This window comes from Bufo bufo, chromosome 2 (genome assembly GCF_905171765.1).
Source record: "Bufo bufo chromosome 2, aBufBuf1.1, whole genome shotgun sequence".
NCBI lineage: Eukaryota > Metazoa > Chordata > Amphibia > Anura > Bufonidae > Bufo > Bufo bufo.
The window spans coordinates 246,436,658-246,456,716 of record NC_053390.1 but is presented as its reverse complement, the minus strand read 5'-3'; the positions used below and the strand labels follow the sequence as shown (position 1 = coordinate 246,456,716).

At 44.0% G+C, this 20,059-nt stretch overlaps 1 protein-coding gene across 2 annotated transcripts in view; it reads right to left on the bottom strand.

The window, feature by feature from the left end:
- TXNRD2 (thioredoxin reductase 2) overlaps positions 1-20,059 on the bottom strand; it is a 169,251-nt gene that overhangs the window by 142,584 nt on the left and 6,608 nt on the right. For both annotated transcript variants that reach the window (XM_040416326.1, XM_040416327.1), the window contains exon 2: positions 14,896-14,964. In XM_040416326.1, the coding sequence (XP_040272260.1) occupies positions 14,896-14,964 (69 nt within the window). The remainder of the gene's footprint in view (positions 1-14,895; positions 14,965-20,059) is intronic.

Sequence of the window (20,059 nt, the reverse complement as noted above, 5' to 3'; positions counted from 1 at the left end):
ATGCCCTGGATAGACATGGTAGAAATTGGGATCCCGGGAGTTCAAAGCCATCTAATATGGCCAATCTGCTTGCAGAGTTTGGGCTCTGCGATGTTTGGAGAATTCGTAATCCTCATACCAGACATTACTCTTGCTTCACAAGCTCGTATGACTCGCTGTCTCGAATAGATTTGGCGTTGGGCACATACTCTTTATTGGAGCGTGTGCAGAAGGTGGAGTATCTGCCTAGAAGTCTCTCCGATCATTCCCCTATTAGGGTCGAGCTCAGTTCGGACCCTTATGCGATTACATCCAGAGCTCTGTGAAAGCTTAACCCCTTCTGGCTTACTCTATTGGGTGACGATGAGGGCATGCTTGCGGAGATGCAGGAGTATATGTCATTGAATACTGGTTCGGCGGTCTGGGACGCATTCAAAGCCTTCCTTAGAGGGGTGTATATCAGACGGATTCAGCGGCATAATTAAAAAAACAGAGATCTGTTGCAGGCAGTAAAATCCAGAGTTACCACTACTGAGTGCCGGTATGTAGAGGACCCTACTTTAGAGAATCGATCCGCGTGGCTTGAAGCACAGCAAGCGTATAAAGATCATCAGCTTGAGTGCGCAAATCGTAAGCGCTTCTTTTGGAAGCAAAAGTTTTTTGAAGAAGGAGAGAGTGTAGGTCATATGCTGGCCACTGTTAGTAAAGCTCAACAGGGGGCCCAGTATGTAGGCTGTTCACAAACTGCTGCCGGGGATACCGTTTCTGATAGCCAGGATATTCTATAGCGGTTCAGAGATTATTATGAACTATTATATTCCTCTAGAATACAGCGTAGTGAGCGAGAGATTGAGGGTTTCCTTGCCCCCGTGGGTCTGCCGACTTTGACAGAGGAGCAGAGAGACATTTTAGAAGCTCCTCTTAGTTTGGAAGAGCTAGCGGAGGCGGTGCAGTGGGCTCCCAAACGAGAAGGCGCCTGGGCTGGATGGTCTCCCCGGGGAATTTAAGAAAAGATATGCTGACTTTCTTCTGCCACATCTTCTTGGGGTGTTTGAACAGGCTGCGGTCGAGGGTGCGTTGCCGGATACCATGAACAAAGCCAGTATAATTGTTTTTGCCCAAACCGGGTAAAGACCCTATGTACCCAGATTCATACAGGCCCATTTCACTCCTGTGTACGGATGTTAAACTCCTTGCCAAAGTATTGGCCAGCAGGCTAAATACAGTCATTCTCAGTTTGATACATCCGGATCAAACAGGTTTTATGCCGGGAAAATCGACGGCTATTAATATTAGACGACTGCAGCTTATTCTACAGTTGTCGGGAACCGGAGCGGGTAATAAGGCAGTTCTTTCACTCGACGCTGCGAAGGCCTAGACAATTTTGCCTCCTACTCCGGTTTGGCCATAAATTGGGACAAATATGTTGTGCTCCCCATGGATCCCATTCCGCAGGCTATACGGGATAAAATAGCTCCCTTACGTGTAGACGTCTCCTTTAAATACATGGGGATAGTAGTCTCTTACACAATTCGGGACTACATTGCACGTAATCTGCTTCCGTTAATAGATAAAAGCCTACAAAAAGTAAACTGTTGGTGTCAACTACTGCTATCTCTTATTGGCAGAGCCAATTTAGTTAAAATGGTACTCATGCCCCAATTTTTGTATATACTACACAATAGCCCGATCTGGATCCCCATGAAATACTTTTATAAAATTAAAAGGTAGATTTCGGTCGTTAATCTGGAACAAAAAATCCCCTAGAATTAGACTGGAAACCTTGCAGAGAAATAAGGATAATGGAGGATTAGCTGTACCCAATCCCTGGCTCTATTTTTTAGCTTCGCAAGCCCAGCAGTTTCAATCCTGGGAAGTCAATGGTGGTATGAACCCTGTTGGGACCCTAATATCTTTTCTCTTGGGGGGCAAACCACCATCATATATCTTGGAACTCAGCTCGGACACGCGTCCGCCAGATACTATCCCTAGCATTAGACTATTTCGTAAAGTGTGGCAGAAAGTGAAAGACATACAGTGGGATGCGAAAGTTTGGGCAACCTTGTTAATCGTCATGATTTTCCTGTATAAATCGTTGGCTGTTACGATAAAAAATGTCAGTTAAATATATCATATAGGAGACACACACAGTGATATTTGAGAAGTGAAATGAAGTTTATTGGATTTATAGAAAGTGTGCTATAATTGTAGGCAGGTGCAGAAATTTGGGCACTGTTGTCATTTTATTGATTCCAAACCTTTAGAACTAATTATTGGAACTCAAATTGGCTTGGTAAGCTCAATGACCCCTGACCTACATACACAGGTGAATCCAATTATGAGAAAGAGTATTTAAGGGGGTCAATTGTAAGTTTCCCTCCTCTTTTAATTTTCTCTGAAGAGTAGCAACATGGGGGTCTCAAAACAACTCTCAAATGACCCGAAGACAAAGATTGTTCACCATCATGGTTTAGGGGAAGGATACAGAAAGCTGTCTCAGAGATTTCAGCTGTCTGTTTCCACAGTTGGGAACATATTGAGGAAATGGAAGACCACAGGCTCAGTTCAAGTTAAGGCTCGAAGTGGCAGACCAAGAAAAATCTCGGATAGACAGAAGCGACGAATGGTGAGAACAGTCAGAGTCAACCCACAGACCAGCACCAAAGACCTACAACATCATCTTGCTGCAGATGGAGTCACTGTGCATCTTTCAACCATTCGGGGCACTTTACACAAGGAGATGCTGTATGCGAGAGTGATGCAGAGGAAGCCTTTTCTCCGCCCACAGCACAAAAAGTGCCGCTTGAGGTGGGCTAAAGCACATTTGGACAAGCCAGCTTCATTTTGGAATAAGGTGCTGTGGACTGATGATTTGATTTAAATCAAAATGATTTAAATCACGATTTAAAATCACGATTTAAATCACTAGTCAGTAAGGCTTGATTTAAATCATAGTTTTCTACATAAAGACAAATTCTTGCTGGTATAACTTATAATATGCAAGTAGATGAAGATTTAAACAACTTTTCATATTAGTTTGATTCTGCATTCATAGGTTTGTAGAAGTTAGGATTAAGGTATTTTTCTCAACTCTGTTCATGTTATAACATTTTTGCTGTGAAGAGGCATGTGATCTCTGCTGAGTCAAATTCAGTTTTGAGAACTGCAAAAGTAAACCAAGCATCTGTGATAATATCTTGTAGGCAGAGAAACTGCCCAATAATCTTACAAAAACCTCTGGAAGAGCATGACATTGTGAATGGATTAATGAAATTTATTTACCAAAAAAATTACACATATAGAAACATAGAATGTGTCGGCAGATAAGAACCATTGAGCCCATCTAGTCTGCCCAATATACTGAATACTATGGCCCTATCTTATATGAAGGATGGCCTTATGCCTATCCCATGCATGCTTAAAATCCTTCACTGTATTTGCAGCTACCACTTCTGCAGGAAGGCTATTCCATGCATCCACTACTCTCTCAGTAAAGTAATACTTCCTGATATCACGGAGGTCTCGCTCTGTAGAGCTGCAAGAGCACCATCCTCTTTCTACTGGTAATTCCTCTCCCTATACACCCAAGCATTCTGCTAGCATTTCCTGCTGCTCTATGATATTGTCTGCCTACCTTTAAGTCTTCTGAAATAATGACCCCTAAATCCCTTTCCTCAGATACTGAGGTTAGGACTGTGTCACTGATTTTATATTCTGCTCTTGGGTTTTTACGTCCCAGGTGCATTATCTTGCACTTATCAACATAAAATTTTAGTTGCCAGATTTTTGACCATTCCTCTAGTTTTCCTAAATCCTTTTCTATTTGGTGTATCCCTCCAGGAACATCAACCCTGTTACAAATCTTTGTGTCATGAGAAAAAAGACACACCTTACCATCGAGGCCTTCTGCAATATATATTAAACAATATGGGTCCCAGAACAGATCCCTGAGTTACCCCACTGGTAACAAGACCATGGTCTGAATATACTCCATTGACTACAACCCTCTTTTGTCTGTCCCTCAGCCACTGCCTAATCCATTCAACAATATGGGAGTCTACGTACAGCCTTATTCTACATAATTAAAAAACTAATCTTTATTTCATGATGGAATAACCTTTGGATGGTAATATATTTTCCTCAAAAAGCATTTTATATTAAAAAAAATCTGATTTAAATTAAAAAAAATCTGATTTAAATCCAAAAATCTGATTTTTTTTAAAAAAATCATAGATTTTTATCCACCCTGGATGAAACTAAAATTTAGTTATTTGGCCATAACAAGGGGCGTTATGCATGGAGGAAAAAAGAACACAGCATTCCAAGAAAAACACCTGCTACCTACAGTAAAATATGGTGGTGGTTCCATCATGCTGTGGGGCTGTGTGGCCAGTGCAGGGACTGGGAATCTTGTCAAACTTGAGGGACGTATGGATTCCACTCAGTATCAGCAGATTCTGGAGACCAATGTCCAGGAATCAGTGACAAAGCTGAAGCTGCGCCGGGGCTGGATCTTTCAACAAGACAACGACCCTAAACACTGCTCAATATCCACTAAGGCATTTATGCAGAGGAACAAGTACAACGTTTAGGAATGGCCATCTCAGTCCCCAGACCTGAATATAATTGAAAATCTGTGGTGTGACTTAAAGAGAGCTGTCCATGCTCGGAAGCCATCAAACCTGAATGAACTAAAGATGTTTTGTAAAGAGGAATGGTCCAAAATACCTTCAACCAGAATCCAGACTCTCATTGGAACCTACAGGAAGCGTTTAGAGGCTATAATTTCTGCAAAAGGAGCATCTACTAAATATTGATTTCATTTCTTTTTTGTGGTGCCCAAATTGACGCACCTGCCTAATTTTGTTTAAACAATTATAGCACATTTTCTGTAAATCCAATAAACTTCATTTCACTTCTCAAATATCAGTGTGTGTGTCTCCTATATGATATATTTAACTGACATCTTTTATCGTAACAACCAACGATTTATACAGGAAAATCATGACGATTAACAAGGTTGCCCAAACTTTCGCATCCCACTGTAACTGGTGCATTAGGGTGTACCACGATTACCCCTCTGTGGGACCATGGTGACCTACCGGAGGTGCATAAGTTAACGGGATTTGGAAGTGCAGGGGGATACTTTGGCTGTCCCAACTGTACACCAATGGGATTTTTAAGAACTATGATCAACTGAAAGCAGAATTCAGCCTAGCTAACTCTAACTTCTATCAATATTTACAACTGCGCCACGCCTTAGGGACGCAAGGAAAAGTGAAAGATCTTGCTATAAAAGATATCATTGATAGCTGATCATATAAGAAAAGATGGAGATACTAGAGGAACGATATCAGTATTTTGTAAGATCCTGCTTTCATTTTATCAAGACTTTTTCCTATTGAAGGTATCAGTGGAGCGTGGATCTGGGACCTTTGTCTAACTCCCAATGGTCAGAGATGTTGGAGAGAGGCCCATCTTTATCTCTATGCGAACCGCAGAGATTTTCACAATTGTATTTAGTGCATAGGGTATATTGCACGCCCATGTTCCTTCACAAGCTGGGCCTGCGAGATACATCTCAGTGCCCGAAATGTGCTGTTCCAGATGCTCACATTTTACACGTTTTGGGAATGCACGGCGCTGGGGCCTTTCTGGAAGGATGTTCTAGATGTTATTCATGCAATATACAAGATTAGGCTTCTAGCTGACCCCATCGTCTGTGTACTGGGTCTCTTGCAGGATGACTCTGAGGAGGGTACAGCCACAGCTATTAGTAGGTTACTGTATAATGCCAGAAAACTAATAGCCAAGTACTGGATAAGCACTGACGTGCCTTCTAAACGAGAATTTATAGCTCGCATGAATGCAATGATTGAATTAGAAAGAGGGGTATATACCAAAAGGGGTACTGCAAAGAAATTTGCTTCTATATGGGGACCATGGATGCAAATGCCAGGTATACCATCTGGTCGCCTTTTATTGGCCGACATGGGGAGAAGCCTTTTTGGCTAAGACACACAAGGTGTATAATATTCGCTGCTCTGGGCATTCTATCCTGGGAATGGAAGGGGTGGATCGTAAATGGTCTGGTGTGGTTCGGGTGGGGGGGAGGGGAGGGGTATTGTGGTATGTTATATTGACTGTATTTGTGTTCATGTCTTATTATATGCCTACATTATACTGCACTGGATTACTTTTGACAGTCTTGGATGGCTAGGTCAATACTGCTGTACCTGCGTTGTACTTAAGTATTATATGCAAAATTTGAATAAAAACGACGATTAAAAAAAAACAAAAAACGGATCCGCAAAAAATACGGATGACATCCGTGTGCATTCTGTATTTTGCGGAACGGAACAGCTGGCCCCTAATAGAACAGTACTTTCCTTGTCCATAAAACGGACAAGAATAGGACATGTCCTATGTTTGAATGGAACGGAAATACGGAAACGGAAGGCATACGGAGTACCTTCCGTTTTTTTTTGCGGATTCATTGAAATGAATGGTTCCGTATAAGGAATGCAAAAAACGGAACGGAAACGGGGGGGAAAAAAAGGTTCGTGTGCAGGAGGCCTAAGACCTAGATCAATTCTGCTGACCAGAAAACAGGTCAAAAGTCAGCCTATTCTAATGCTACGAAACCGGTGAGAGAAGCCCATTAAAATAAAAAGTCAGAACTGCTATTTTTCAATTACTAGACCATTAAATGAGTATTACACTCACCGGTAATCCGGTTTCCTGGAAGTCTCCATGACAGCACAACCTGAGATTGACTTCCTCTGATAGGACAGGGAAAAACACAGAGAGGTTAAGAACCCCACCCCTTCCCCTCATCACCAGTGTATTAGTTTTAACAGAACCAGGAAAGGGGAAAGGAACTATTAAAAGAATCTGAAACCAATAAAGAAAAAGGGTGGGATATATGTGTGCTGTCATGGAGACTTCCAGGAAACCAGATTACCGGTGAGTGTAATACTCATTTCCCCAGTCGTCTCCATGACAGCACAACCTGAGAACTAACAAAGTAACCTTATTTGGGGGACAACAACAGAACCCAGGACCTTGCGTCCAAAGGTCATGTCCTCATTAACAAAAATATCTACTCTGTAATGTTTAGTAAAGGTATGGGCCCTCTTCCACGTGGCTGCTCTGCAAATCTGCTCTAGTGATGCAGAGGCCCTCTCAGCCCAAGAGGTGGAAACAGATCTTACAGAATGGGGTTTGAGAGACTGAGGAGGTTCCCTGCCGGAAGCTATGTAGGCCTCAGAGATGGCACACCTGATCCAACGGGATATAGAGCTTCCTTGCTGCCTTTTTTCCCTTATTGGGGCCACAGAACTGCACAAATAAATTCTTATAAATTCACCAACTTTTTGTGACCTCCATGTAATGAAGAACACATCTTCTAACGTCTAGGTTATGATACTTTACTTCCTGATCATTCCTAGGATTGGGAAAAAAAGGAGAGAATAACAATATCCTAGGACCTGTGGAAGGTGGACACCACCTTGGGGAGGAACCCAGGGTCTAATTTAAAGATGAGTTTGTCCTCGAAAATGGAAAGAAAGGGTTCTTGAATCGACAGGGCCTGAAGCTCACATACTCTTCTTGCAGAAGAAATGGCCACTAGAAAAATGGTACGGTATTCAAGTTCCAGGGAGCGACCAGGTTTTTAACTGTGGGTCTCAACCTATCAGCTGCCTTTAAAAATCCAGGCATTCTCATAAAGACTGGTGTTGTAAAGGGCTCCTATAGCAGAAACCTGTACTTTAAGAGTATTAGGGGAGAGGCCCATGTCCAACCCATCCTGGAGGAACTCCAAGATGAGAGGGATGTCTGGTGAGGATTGGTTAAACCTTGAATTCGCCCAGGCAGCGAACTTCTTCCAGACTTTAAGGTAGGACCTACAGGTATTTGTTTTCCTACTAAGTAGGAGAGTATCCACTACCCTTTGAGAGAGGCCTCGGCCTAATAGGATGGATTTCTCAGTAGCCAAGCTGATAGACTGAGGAGTCTGGGATTCGGGTGAGGGATTGGACCCTGCATCAGAAGATTTTTCTCCAGGGGAAATAGGATTGGGTCATCCTGAATGAGGGATCTCAGGAGACCGAACCAGCCTGTTCTGGGCCAGAAGGGAACGACTAGGATCAGGACACATCTCTCTGCTTGGAATTTTTGGAGGACTTTTGGGATCATCGGAATTGGGGGGAAGGCATACACCAGCCCCGACGTCCAGTCCTGGGTGAAGGCATCCACTGCCACACACGGATCCCTTGGGTTTAGAGAGAAGTAATGTGGAACTTTGTGATTTCTTTTTGAGGCAAATAGGTCTAGAGATGGAATACCCCACTGATCTCGTTGAGTGAGCCTTTCAGATGTACCGCCCCTAATGATTTCACATTCCTTTCTGCCCAGAGGAATATCTGTCTTGCGAGGTTCTGAAGATGACCGTGCCTCGTCCCTCCTTGATGTTGTATGAACGCTATCGCTGTGGAGTTGTCTGAATGTATTAGAACATGACTGTTTTTGGCCTGAATCTGGATTGCTTTGAGGCCTTCCCATATGGCATAGAGCTCCCTGTAGTTGGATGACATTCTCTTCTGAGTTTCTGACCAGGCACCTTGAAAGGGCACCCCAACTCCAGGAATCCGTCGTTAGTGATAGTACATTTTCTTGGCTCCAGGGAACCACCGTCTTTAGGTTCCTGTCTGAGAGCCACCATATCAAGGAGGACTTCATGTCTCTGGTTACTGGCATCCTCTTTTCTAGGGTCAACTGGGATCTGTTCCACCTTTTTAGGACAAGGCTCTGCAGAGGCCTCATGTGAAATTGGGCCCAGGCAACAGCTCGGATGCAGGAGGATAGAAGACCTAGAACCCTCATGGACTGCCATTTAGAACAAGAACGCATCTTTAGGAATTGTTGGATTCTTAGTTTTAGATCCTGGCTCTTTGTAGGAGGAAGAAAGGATCTTTGGAGTGTCGAATCCAGTAGAATGCCTAAGAACACTCTCCTCTGACTTGGAGTCAGATTGGACTTTTCCTTGTTGATGATCCACCACAGGTTCTGAAGGCGAGAGAGGACCACCTGTAGATGTATTAGGAGGAGATCTGACGTTTCTGCCACTACCAGAAAGTCGTCGAGGTAAGGGACCACTAAAATCCCCCTGCGGTTTAGAGAGGCCACGGCTTCTGCCATAACCTTGGTGAAGATACGAGGAGCTGAGGCAATTCTGAAAGGTAGACAGGTAAACTGATAGTGGCGGATCTTTCCTTTCATCTTCACTGCAAACCTCAGGTACCTTCTGGAAAGGGGATGTATTGGAAAGTGGAAATAAGCATCTTTGAGATCTATTGTAATCATTTGAGCCCCCTTCTTGATAAGTTTTACTGCCGTCTTGACAGTTTCCATTTAGAATTTGTGATATGAAATGTGTTTGTTTAGTGGTTTTAGGTTTATGATGGTTCGGAATCTCCCGTTTGGTTTCCGGACCATGAATAGAGGCGAGTAGTGACCATTCCCCCATTCGTCCTTGGGGACGTCTTCTATTGCCCCTAGGGACAGGAGTTCTTTTATACTCTCGGACAGGGAGGACCTTAGAGATCCCTGGAGTTGGGTTATTACAAACGTTTGCGGGGGAAGGGAATCCAACTCTAAAGAATACCTGTTTTTTATGATGCTGATAATAAACGGGTCTGTGATGGTCTGTTCCCAGAAACTTAAAAAGGAACTGAGCCTTCCCCCGACTCGGATGACGTCATTATTTGGAAGAGGAGGCGGAGGGACCACCCTTGTTGGGATTAAAGAGAAAGATTTTCCCCTTATTCCCCTTGGTATAATTCCGTCCTCCCGACCTTCCACGTCAGGTCTGGAATCCTGCTGCCGCTTGCGAAAAAACTGTTTTCTATTCCCAGATTTATCTTCGGGGAAGCCTCTTTTACGGTTAGTAGCCTGCTCTAAGATTTTGTCCAAATCAGGGCCAAACACATATTGTCCATTGAATGGTAAAGATATCAGCTTATTTTTAGAGGCCATATCTTCTGACCAAGCTTTTAACCACAGGACTCTCCTGATGGTATTGGAGAGTACTGCAGCGCGAGCCGACAGTCTGACCGACTCAGCGGAAGCATCAGCTAGGAAATTTGTGGCCTTCCTGAGTAAGGGGAGACTATCTAGGATTTGCTCCCTAGGGGTCTTGTTAATTAGGTGTAGCTCCAACTGTTCTAACCATACGGCTAAGGTGCTGGCTACACAGGTCGCAGCAACCCCTGGTTTTAATAGGGCTGCAGTGGCTTCTCAGTTTTTTTTGAGTAAACTCTCTGCCTTTCTGTCCATGGGATCTTTTAATTGGGCTGCATCCTCAAAGGGCAGGACCGTACGTTTAGCGACCTTGGCCACTGGAGCATCGACTTTGGGAATGGACTCCCAGTCCGTGCAATCCGCCTCTTCAAAGGGGGTCTCTTTATGCCACGAGGAATAAATGAACCTTTTTCAGGTTTAACCCATTCAGATTTTACTGCCTGAATAAACACTTAAAAATAACTTTATTAATATCTTTTTTTAAATAGTGGCGACCCACCACATGAAATACTCATCAGGCTAAGTCTGGAGGAGTGGCTCCCACCACAATTGTATGGGTACAGCCTGATCCTCCACACTTAATAAAACAGTATGTTTAACTGGATATGTCAGGGTTTGTATAGTACCCTGCCCAAATATCCACACACCCTGTAATAGTTGCTCAAGGTGCGCTGAATACACTTTTAAAACAGCTATACACTTAATAACTTTGTTGCAACAGTGCATCACACCAGCAACATATGTAGATAGCAAAGTAGGATGGATATAATGCAGGCGAGAGCTATGTTAATAAAGCTCTACCCTTTAGCCTGCTTTCCCAATCCACCTTTGTTGAATACCATTGCTATTTACATAAACATGAACTGTCCCTGCCTATTCATGCGTCTGCTCAACGCATTTCTATAACACTTTGGTGACAGTGATATGTCATCAGGAGCAGAGTAGTACGTTGGCATGAGTGCAGTTCGCTTCATCTATTAAGCGAATACTGCCACTCTGCCTGCAGGTGATAGATGCTGCACGCTCCTGTTGGCTGGCGTGCAGCACACAAATACACAGCCTCCGGCTCTATTACAGCCGTGTTTAACCCATTCTGCCTTTATGAGTTTCTGTATATTATCAGGAACAGGAAAAACAGATCTCTGCCTCTCCCCCAGCCCCCCAAAAATTTCTTCTTAGACAGACCTAGGTTTCCTAGGAATTTCCATCCTGATCGTGGCTCTTATGGCTTTAATTAGATCATCAATAGCTTCAGAATTGAAGAGAAACTTTTTGTATTCATTATCTTCATCAGACTTCATTAAGAGAGTCGGAATCACTACCAACATTCATAATATCCTTAGAAGAACACGGTCTATGTGGGGGGGGGGGGCTTCCAGGCATACATGGCAGACTGGACTTCTACTCTAACTATGGATTTTATTTCCTCAAGTAAACTGGAAGACTCCGACTTGACTATTGAGGAGGTACACTCTTTACATAGAAGTTTAGACCCAGAGGAAGGTAAGCACTTAGCACAGAGGCCACACTTCCTGGGTTTAACTTTAGTGGAAGAGGAGGACTCCTTTTCTCCCTGCAATACAAGGGAGAGAAGGGTCAACCACTACAGGGCAAACAAACATACAAGGGGCGCCTGAAACAGGCTACTCACAGAACCCAAGGTAGTGGAGGGCTCCAATCCAGAGCCGGCGGTGGTAGGGGCACTCATCGTCGGTCCCGTCCACAGCAGGTTTGCCAAAACACTGCAGGCAGGTGAGGAGACGCTAGGCGCACTCTGAAGGCCGCCATGGCAATTTTAAATTTACCGCCAGGGTCCCGGCCGTGCGCCGCGTGATGGCAAGACGCTAAGCCACGCCCCCTCATCGTCTGATGTCATCACCCGGCGGCCGGATGGAAGAGCGTCCTAGCCTCGCTCCGGCCACCTATCCACTCCGCATCAAGCCCCACTGGACCGCCGCAGGAGGGAGCTTCGCCGGAGCCACCAACACAGAGGGGCCCGGGCACAGGCCGTATACAGAGGAGGGAAGAGCCGGACTTCCGGAACCGACCTCAGGCCTGACAACAATCCGGTAGGAGAACCAAACAAAAAAGAAAAAAACTTGTAGAGTTAAGCTAAGGAACCCAGACGAACTCCCAGCACATCTCTCTGGTATTCCTTCCTTGACAGGACTGGAAAAAACACTGGTGATGAGGGGAAGGGGTGGGGTTCTTAACCTCTCTGTGTTTTTTCCTGTCCTATTAAAGGAAGGCAATCTCAGGTTGTGCTGTCATGGAGACGACTGGGGAAAAGTTAATCAGTAAGTTATGGGTAACCAAAAATGGTGTTATTAAAAATAACAATTTGACAAAATTACTACACTGACAAAAAAAACAACCACCCAGAATCTTATTTCATATTCTTCTTTGACTAAAAATACCCTTCAAAAATGCTAAGAGTATTTTTACTCTGCTGAAAAAATGTGATGTGACCTCTGATTTTAGTCACTAAATGCATTTCCCGTGTGATAACACTTCTGGAGCATTTTTTCATATACCACTATGATGTGCCATTATCAGCAGTCTGCAATTAATGTCCAACTGCGTGTTACTAGTTAGGGGGTGTCCCTGCACAGTCTAAGGGCTCATGCACACGAACGTTTTTTGTGTTCCGTTTACGGTACGTATACGGAAGCATTCATTTCAATGGGTCCGCAAAAGATGCGGACAGCACTCTGTGTGCTGTTCGCATCCATTGCTCCGTTCCGTGGCCCCGCAAAAATTATGAGGCATGTCCTATTCTTATCCGTTTTGCGGACAAGAATAGGAATTTCTATAATGGGCCTCCTGTTCCGTTCGGCAAATTGCGGAAGGCATCCGTTTTTTGCTAATCCGCATTTTGCGGACCGCAAAAAACGGCACGGTCGTGTGCATGAGCCCCAAGACTGTGTAGGGACACACCCCAACTGGTAAAGCCTATCTGAATCTTCATTACAAACTACTAGTAATTCATAACTTCTAGAAGAAATAACAGAGTATCAGCACAACAGAGTTATATATAAACATGCTTCAGAATAGATCATCATATAGGGCAGTGAAGGCTAACCTCCGGCACGCCAACTGTGGTAAAACTATAACTCCGAGCATGCTCCATTCATTTCTATGGAGTTCTGAGAACAGCCAAGCAAGTGTGCATCTTGGGAGTTGTAGATTTATCATAGCTGGAGGGCAGGAGGTTAGCCATCACAGATCTAGGGAATGCAAGTAGTCACTAAAAAAGACATTTCAGGAGAGGGGTTTGGCTGAACTATTGGTTAAGTGGTCATGTGTGTGTCGTGAGTGACCAAGAAGCAGATGCCGACAACAGAACTGGAAACAAAAGTGTCAGTGAAATGGTAGGGTGAGTACTGTTCCTTTTATTTTTTAAGGGGTTGTCCACTTCATAAGGGCTCTTGCACACGGCCGTTGTGGGTCCGTTCTGTGCATTGGGGACCGCAATTTGCATGGGCAACGTCCGTGTGGCGGCCAGGACAGATCAAGACCCAATCAACTTAAATGGGTCCGTGATCCGTCTGTATCGCAAAAAAATAGAATAAGTTCCATTTTTTGAAGTGCGGAGGCACGGACAGAAACACCACGAAAGCACTCCGTAGTGCTTCCGTGGGGTTCTGATCCGTGCTTCCGTTCCGCATCTCCATGATTGCGGACCCATTCCGTGATGCGGAGTGCACACGGGCCGATGCCCGTGTATTGCGGACCTGCTGTATGCGGGCCGCATGACGGCAACGGGCACACAACGGCCGTGTGCAAGAGACCTAACAATGTTTCTTTACACTCAATGAACTGCTGTGCTGTGGTACAATAAAACGCTTTCACTTGACTTCATTAGCTGGTCAGAAGGCCTCACACTGCTTTCTCTGTTGTCCCTGGCTGCATGCTCTTCTGCTCAGACAGATTCAGCTACTATCCAGCACATATGCAGAAGAGGATGCAGCCAGGAACAGCTAAGAAACCCATCCAGAGAGTAAATCATATGACCACCGCCATCCTGTTTCCCATGGATGGGGCGCCCGTGGCTCTGTATTATTTACATAGCCCATGGACCAGCAGGCACGGGAAATTCTGACCAGCTGATGCGGTGAAACAAACGCATGTCTTCAGTTTATTGCGCCATATCGGGCAGTTTATGGGCATTTAGAAAATACTGTCATGCAGTGGCCAACCCCGTCAACCCACTCTATGTCATTGGTACAAAAAATTAAAATACCCTCTCTCCCCCACCCAAAAAACCTATAAAAGGGCTATCCTGGAATTTATTTTGATGACCTATCCTCTATACAATGTACGGCGCTGTGCTTGGTAAGCTGCCAGGAGCTGGCTGCACTCACCAGAGCTCCGGTGAGCGTGGCGGCTGCCTGAAACAGCTGATAGGCAGGGGTGTCGGAACTTGGCCTCCCGCTGGTGTGATAATGATGACCTATCCTGAGGATATGCCTGGATAACCCCTTTAAGGGCTCATGCACACAAACATATTTTATTTTTCCGTGTCTGTTTTGTTTTTTTTGCAGCCCATATGCTGAAGCATTAACTTTAATGGGGCCGCAAAAACACGGAAATGACCCCGTGTGCATTATGTGTCCGTATGTCTGCATGGCCGTTCCACAAAAAAATAGAACATGTCCTATTATTGTCCGCATTAAGGACAAGGATAGGACTGTTCTTTTAGGGGCCGGCCCTTCCAGGGCAAGTATCCGTGTTTTGTGGATGTACAATTTGCAGACCACAAAAAAACAACAGTTGTGTGCATGAGCTTTAACTCTCCAAATATACCTACAGTCTATCCTAATAAATTCCTACCTTCTTTGGCACATGCCAGACCGCCAGAGCCTCCGCCAATCACAATCAAGTCATAATCAAAATGAATGGCTGCAAATAAAAAATAAAAAAGGTCAATTGCAAATAAACTGGTATCATTATTTACATATTTATTTGCTAGAAGACATGATAAGGGCCACATGACCGAATAATTGAGTCAGCATCTTTTCTGCAATTTTGCATAACAGATGCAGACCCATTCATTCCAATGGGGCCGCAAAAGATGTGGACTGCACACCATGTACTGTCCATATCCGTACTTCCGTTCCAAAGCTCTGCAAAAAAGACAGAACATGTCCTATTCTTGTCCGCAATTGCAGACAAGAATAGGCATTTCTATCATAGGGCTGACCGTGTGCGTTCCGCAAAATGCGGAATGCACACGGCAGGTATCCGTGTTTTGCAGATCTGCAAATACGGATATGGTCGTCTGAGTGAGCCCTAAACCAAAACCTCATGCAGGTGTATGGTGGGGTGTTTGCAGAAGGCTGCACTGCAGGGAATTCAGGCTTCAAAAATTTGCAAATTAGGGCTTTAAAATCTCTAGGCCCCTTGCACACGAGCGAGCATTCCGCGCAGGTGCAATGCGTGATGTGAACGCATTGCGCCCGCACGGAATCCGGACCCATTAATTTCAATGGGTCTGTGTACATGAGCATTGGTTTTCACGCATCACTTGTGCGTTGCGTGAAAATCACAGCATCTTCTATATTCTGCAATTTTCACGCAACGCTGGGCCCATAGAAGTGAATAGGGGTGCATAAAAATCGCATCGCATCCACAAGCATGGTTGCTAAGAGATTTTTTTATCATGCGCGTGCATAAAGCATTTAATCGCATTGCACCCACGTGACAAAAATTGAACACGATCGCAAACAAAACTGAATGGACTTGCTTGTGAAATCGCACAGTTTTCACTGCACGCATACGCAACGCATCCGGACCTAATCTGCTCACGCTCGTCTGCAAGAGGCCTTAGGGCTCATGCACACAAACGGATTTTCTTTTCGTGTCCGTTCCGTTTTTTTGCGGACCATATACGGAACCATATACGGAACCAAAAACCAGTGTCAGGCAGCTGCTGCCAAGGCCAACAAGATAATGGGTTGCATCAGAAGGGGCATAGATGCCCGTGATATGAACATAGTCCTACCACTTTACAAATCGCTAGTCAGACCACACATGGAGTACTGTGTACATTCATTTCAATGGGTCCACAAAAAAAACAGAAGGGACTCCGTGTGCATTCCGTTTCCGTATTTCTGTTCCGCAAAAATATAGAACATGTCCTAAACTTTTTTTTAAAGTTACATCTGCAGAGTTGTTTAGAAACATAGAATGTGTCGGCAGATAAGAGCCATTTGGCCCATCTAGTCTGCCCAATATACTGAATACTATGAATAGTCCCTGGCCCTATCTTATATGAAGGATGTCCTTATGCCTATCCCATGCATGCTTAAACTCCTTCACTGTATTCGCAGCTACCACTTCTGCAGGAAGGCTATTCCATGCATCCACTACTCTCTCAGTAAAGTAATACTTCCTGATATTACTTTTAAACCTTTGCCCCTCTAATTTAAAACTATGTCCTCTTGTAGCAGTTTTTCTTCTTTTAAATATTCCGTATTTACCGTATGGGATAAAAATGTTTATATTGTATTTTAGTACTTTAGGGACTTTATTATTATTTTTTAACCTTATTTAACCCTTTAATGACCAAAGGTCATTGATGCCCCAGTGTCCAGGTCAAAATTTACAAATCTGACATGCGTCACTTTATGTGGTAATAACTTTGGAACACTTGTACTTATTCAAGCCATTCTGAGATTGTTTTCTCGTGACATATTGTACTTCATGACAGTCATAAATTTGAGTCAATATATTTCACCTTTATTTATGAATAAATCCCAAATTTACCAAAAATTTTGAAAAATTCGCAATTTTATAAATTTCAATTTCTCTGCTTCTAAAACAGAAAGTGATACCTCATAAAATATTTATTACTTAACATTCCCCATATGTCCACTTTATGTTGGCATAATTTTGGAAATGTCATTTTATTTTTTTAGGACGTTACAAGGCTTAGCAGTTTAGAAGCAAAAAACCCACTTTTTAAGGACCATTTCAGGTCTGAAGTCACTTTGTGAGGCTTACATAGTGGATACCCCCCATAAATGACCCCATTGTAGAAACTACACCCCTCAAGTTACTCAAAAGTTACTGAAAACTGATTTTACAAACTTTGTTAACCCTTTAGGTGTTCCACAAGAATTAAAGGAAAATGGAGATGAAATTTCAAAATTTCCCTTTTTTGGCAGATTTTCCATTTTATTACATTTTTTCTTTAACACATTGAGGGTTAACAGCCAAAAAAACTCAATATTTATTACCCTGATTCTGCGGTTTACAGAAACACCCCACATGTGGTCGTAAACGGATGTAAGGGTGCACGGCAGGACGCAGAAGGAAAGGAGAGCCATATGGTTTTTGGAAGGCAGATTTTGCTGGACTGGTTTTAGATGCCATGTCCCATTTAAAGCCCCCCTGATGCACCCCTACAGTAGAAACTCCCAAAAAGTGACCCTATTTTGGAAACTAGGGGATAAGGTGTCAGTTTTATTGGTACTATTTTGGGATACATATGATTTTTAATTGCTCTATATTACGTTTTTTGTGAGGCAAGGTAACAAAAAAATTGCTGTTTTGGCAGTTTAGTTATCTTTAATTTTTTACAAGATTCATCCGACATGGTAGATCATGTGCTATTTTTATAGAGCAGGTTGTTACGGACGCAGTGATATCAAATATGTCTACTTTTTTTGTTTGTTTGTTTCAGTTTTACAAAAGGCATTTTTGAAAAAGAAATTATGTTCTTGTGTGTCCATTTTCTGAACCCCATATGTTTTTTATTTTTCTGCCGATCGTCTTGTGCAGGGGCTCGTTTTTTGCAGAAAGAGTTGAGGTTTTTATTGGTACCATTTTTGGGTACATATGATTTTTTGATCATTCATTATTACACTTTATGGGGCAAAATGACCAAAAAATTGGCTGTTTTGGAACAGTTTTTATCTAGTTATTTTTACAGCGTTCACCTGAGGGGTTAGGTCATGTGACAGTTTTATAGAGCAGATCGTTACGGACATGGCAAAACCCAATATGTATACTTTTTCTTATTTATTTAAGTTTTACACAAAAATAGCATTTCCGAAACCCAAAAAATTATGTTTTAGTGTCTCCATAGTCTGAGAGCCATAGCTTTTTAATTTTTAGCGGGATGAGGTAACGGTTTGATTGGTACTATTTTGGGGTGTATACGCCTTTTTGATCGCTTGGTGTTGCACTTTTTGTGTTGTAAGGTGACAAAAATGGCTTTTTTTACACTGTTTTTATTTAGTTTTTTTATGGTGTTTATTGGACAGAGTTGATCATGTAATATATTTATAGAGATGGTCGTTACGGACGCAGTGATACCTAATATGTGTGTTGTTTTTTTATAGGAAAAGGCAATTTATTTATTTTATTTTAATTTTTTTTTTATTTTTACTATTTTCACTTTTTTTTTATCAAGTCCCTCTTGGATCTTGAAGATCCAGTGGGGCTGATGGCTGTACTATACTTTGCAATGCTCTTGCATTGCAAATTATAATACTACCAGATTTCCTGTAGGTGGCAACACCGGACGCCTTTGCAAAGTGCCCGGTTGCCATGGCAACCATCGGGCACTACAATCGCAGCGCAGCAGCCCCGATGGTTGAGAGGAGCCCCCTCCCTCTATTAACCCCATGGATGCCGCTGCCACGGAATCTATGGGGTTACAGGAGAGTGTCAGCATAGAGCTGACACTCGCTGCTGATGGCGGCGGCTCAGGAATGGAGCCGCCGCCATTGCACACAGCAGGGGGACCGCATCGGGGGCAGCGATGGAAAAGGGGGGGGATACGACCAGCATTGAGGGGGCACAGATCGGGGCAGGATGAATGTATTGGGCGGGGAGGGGGCGGACCGCATCAGGGGCACGATACACGGATGGGGGGGCGGGGACCGCATCAGCGGCAGGCGGGGACAGATGGCAGAGGCAGGGCTCACGGTGGTGGGGGGTTGGAGGCGCACAGGAAGGGGGGCTTCAGGACACATTACCTGATTTCAGGCTCTGATCTGCAGAGTGCAGATCAGAGCCTGAAACCGGCATTTTAACACTGCCACGATCCGATTGGTTAGTCTGCACAGTCTAACCAATAGGATCGATTGCCGGCAAGGGACCACTCTGATTGGTCCCTTGCCGGCATTACTAGACTGTATGGAGTCCATGACAGCAGCAGGGCAGGGGAAAAAGCTTTAATCCAAGCGCTGATTAAAGTACTGCCATGACGTCTATACACGTGGTAGCTGCACGGGGTATGTGCAGCTAGCACGTATATAGACTGATTGCAGTCATGAAGGGGTTAAAGTCCCCTTAGTAGATTTGCACATATAATCTTCAGATCGTTTCTGCCCTACACTGGAATGTTACCAGGTTATTAGGCCCCTTTCAGACGAGCAAGGCACAACTCCCGGCCTGACCTCCCAGCACTGCCGGGGTTGCACAGCATTATATTGATTTATGATGCTATGTAACCCTAAGGCCCCTTTCACACGGGCGAGTATTCCGCGCGGATGCGATGCGCGAGTTGAACGCATTGCACCCGCACTGAATCCTGACCCATTCATTTCTATGGGGCTGTTCACATGAGCGGTGATTTTCACGCATCACTTGTGCGTTGCGTGAAAATCGCAGGAAGCTCTATATTGTGCGTTTTTCACGCAACGCAGGCCCCATAGAAGTGAATGGGGTAGCGTGAAAATCGCAAGCATCCGCAAGCAAGTGCGGATGCGGTGCGATTTTCACGCACGGTTGCTAAGAGACGATCGGGATGGAGACCCGATCATTATTATTTTCCCTTATAACATGGTTATAAGGGAAAATAATAGCATTCTGAATACAGAATGCAAAGTAAAATAGCGCTGGAGGGGTTAAAAAAAATAAAAAATTTAACTCACCTTAATCCACTTGCTCGCGGTGCCGACATCTCGTCTGTCTCCTCCTTTGCTGAACAGGACCTGTGGTGAGCATTCATTGCAGGAACAGGACCTGTGGTGACGTCACTCCG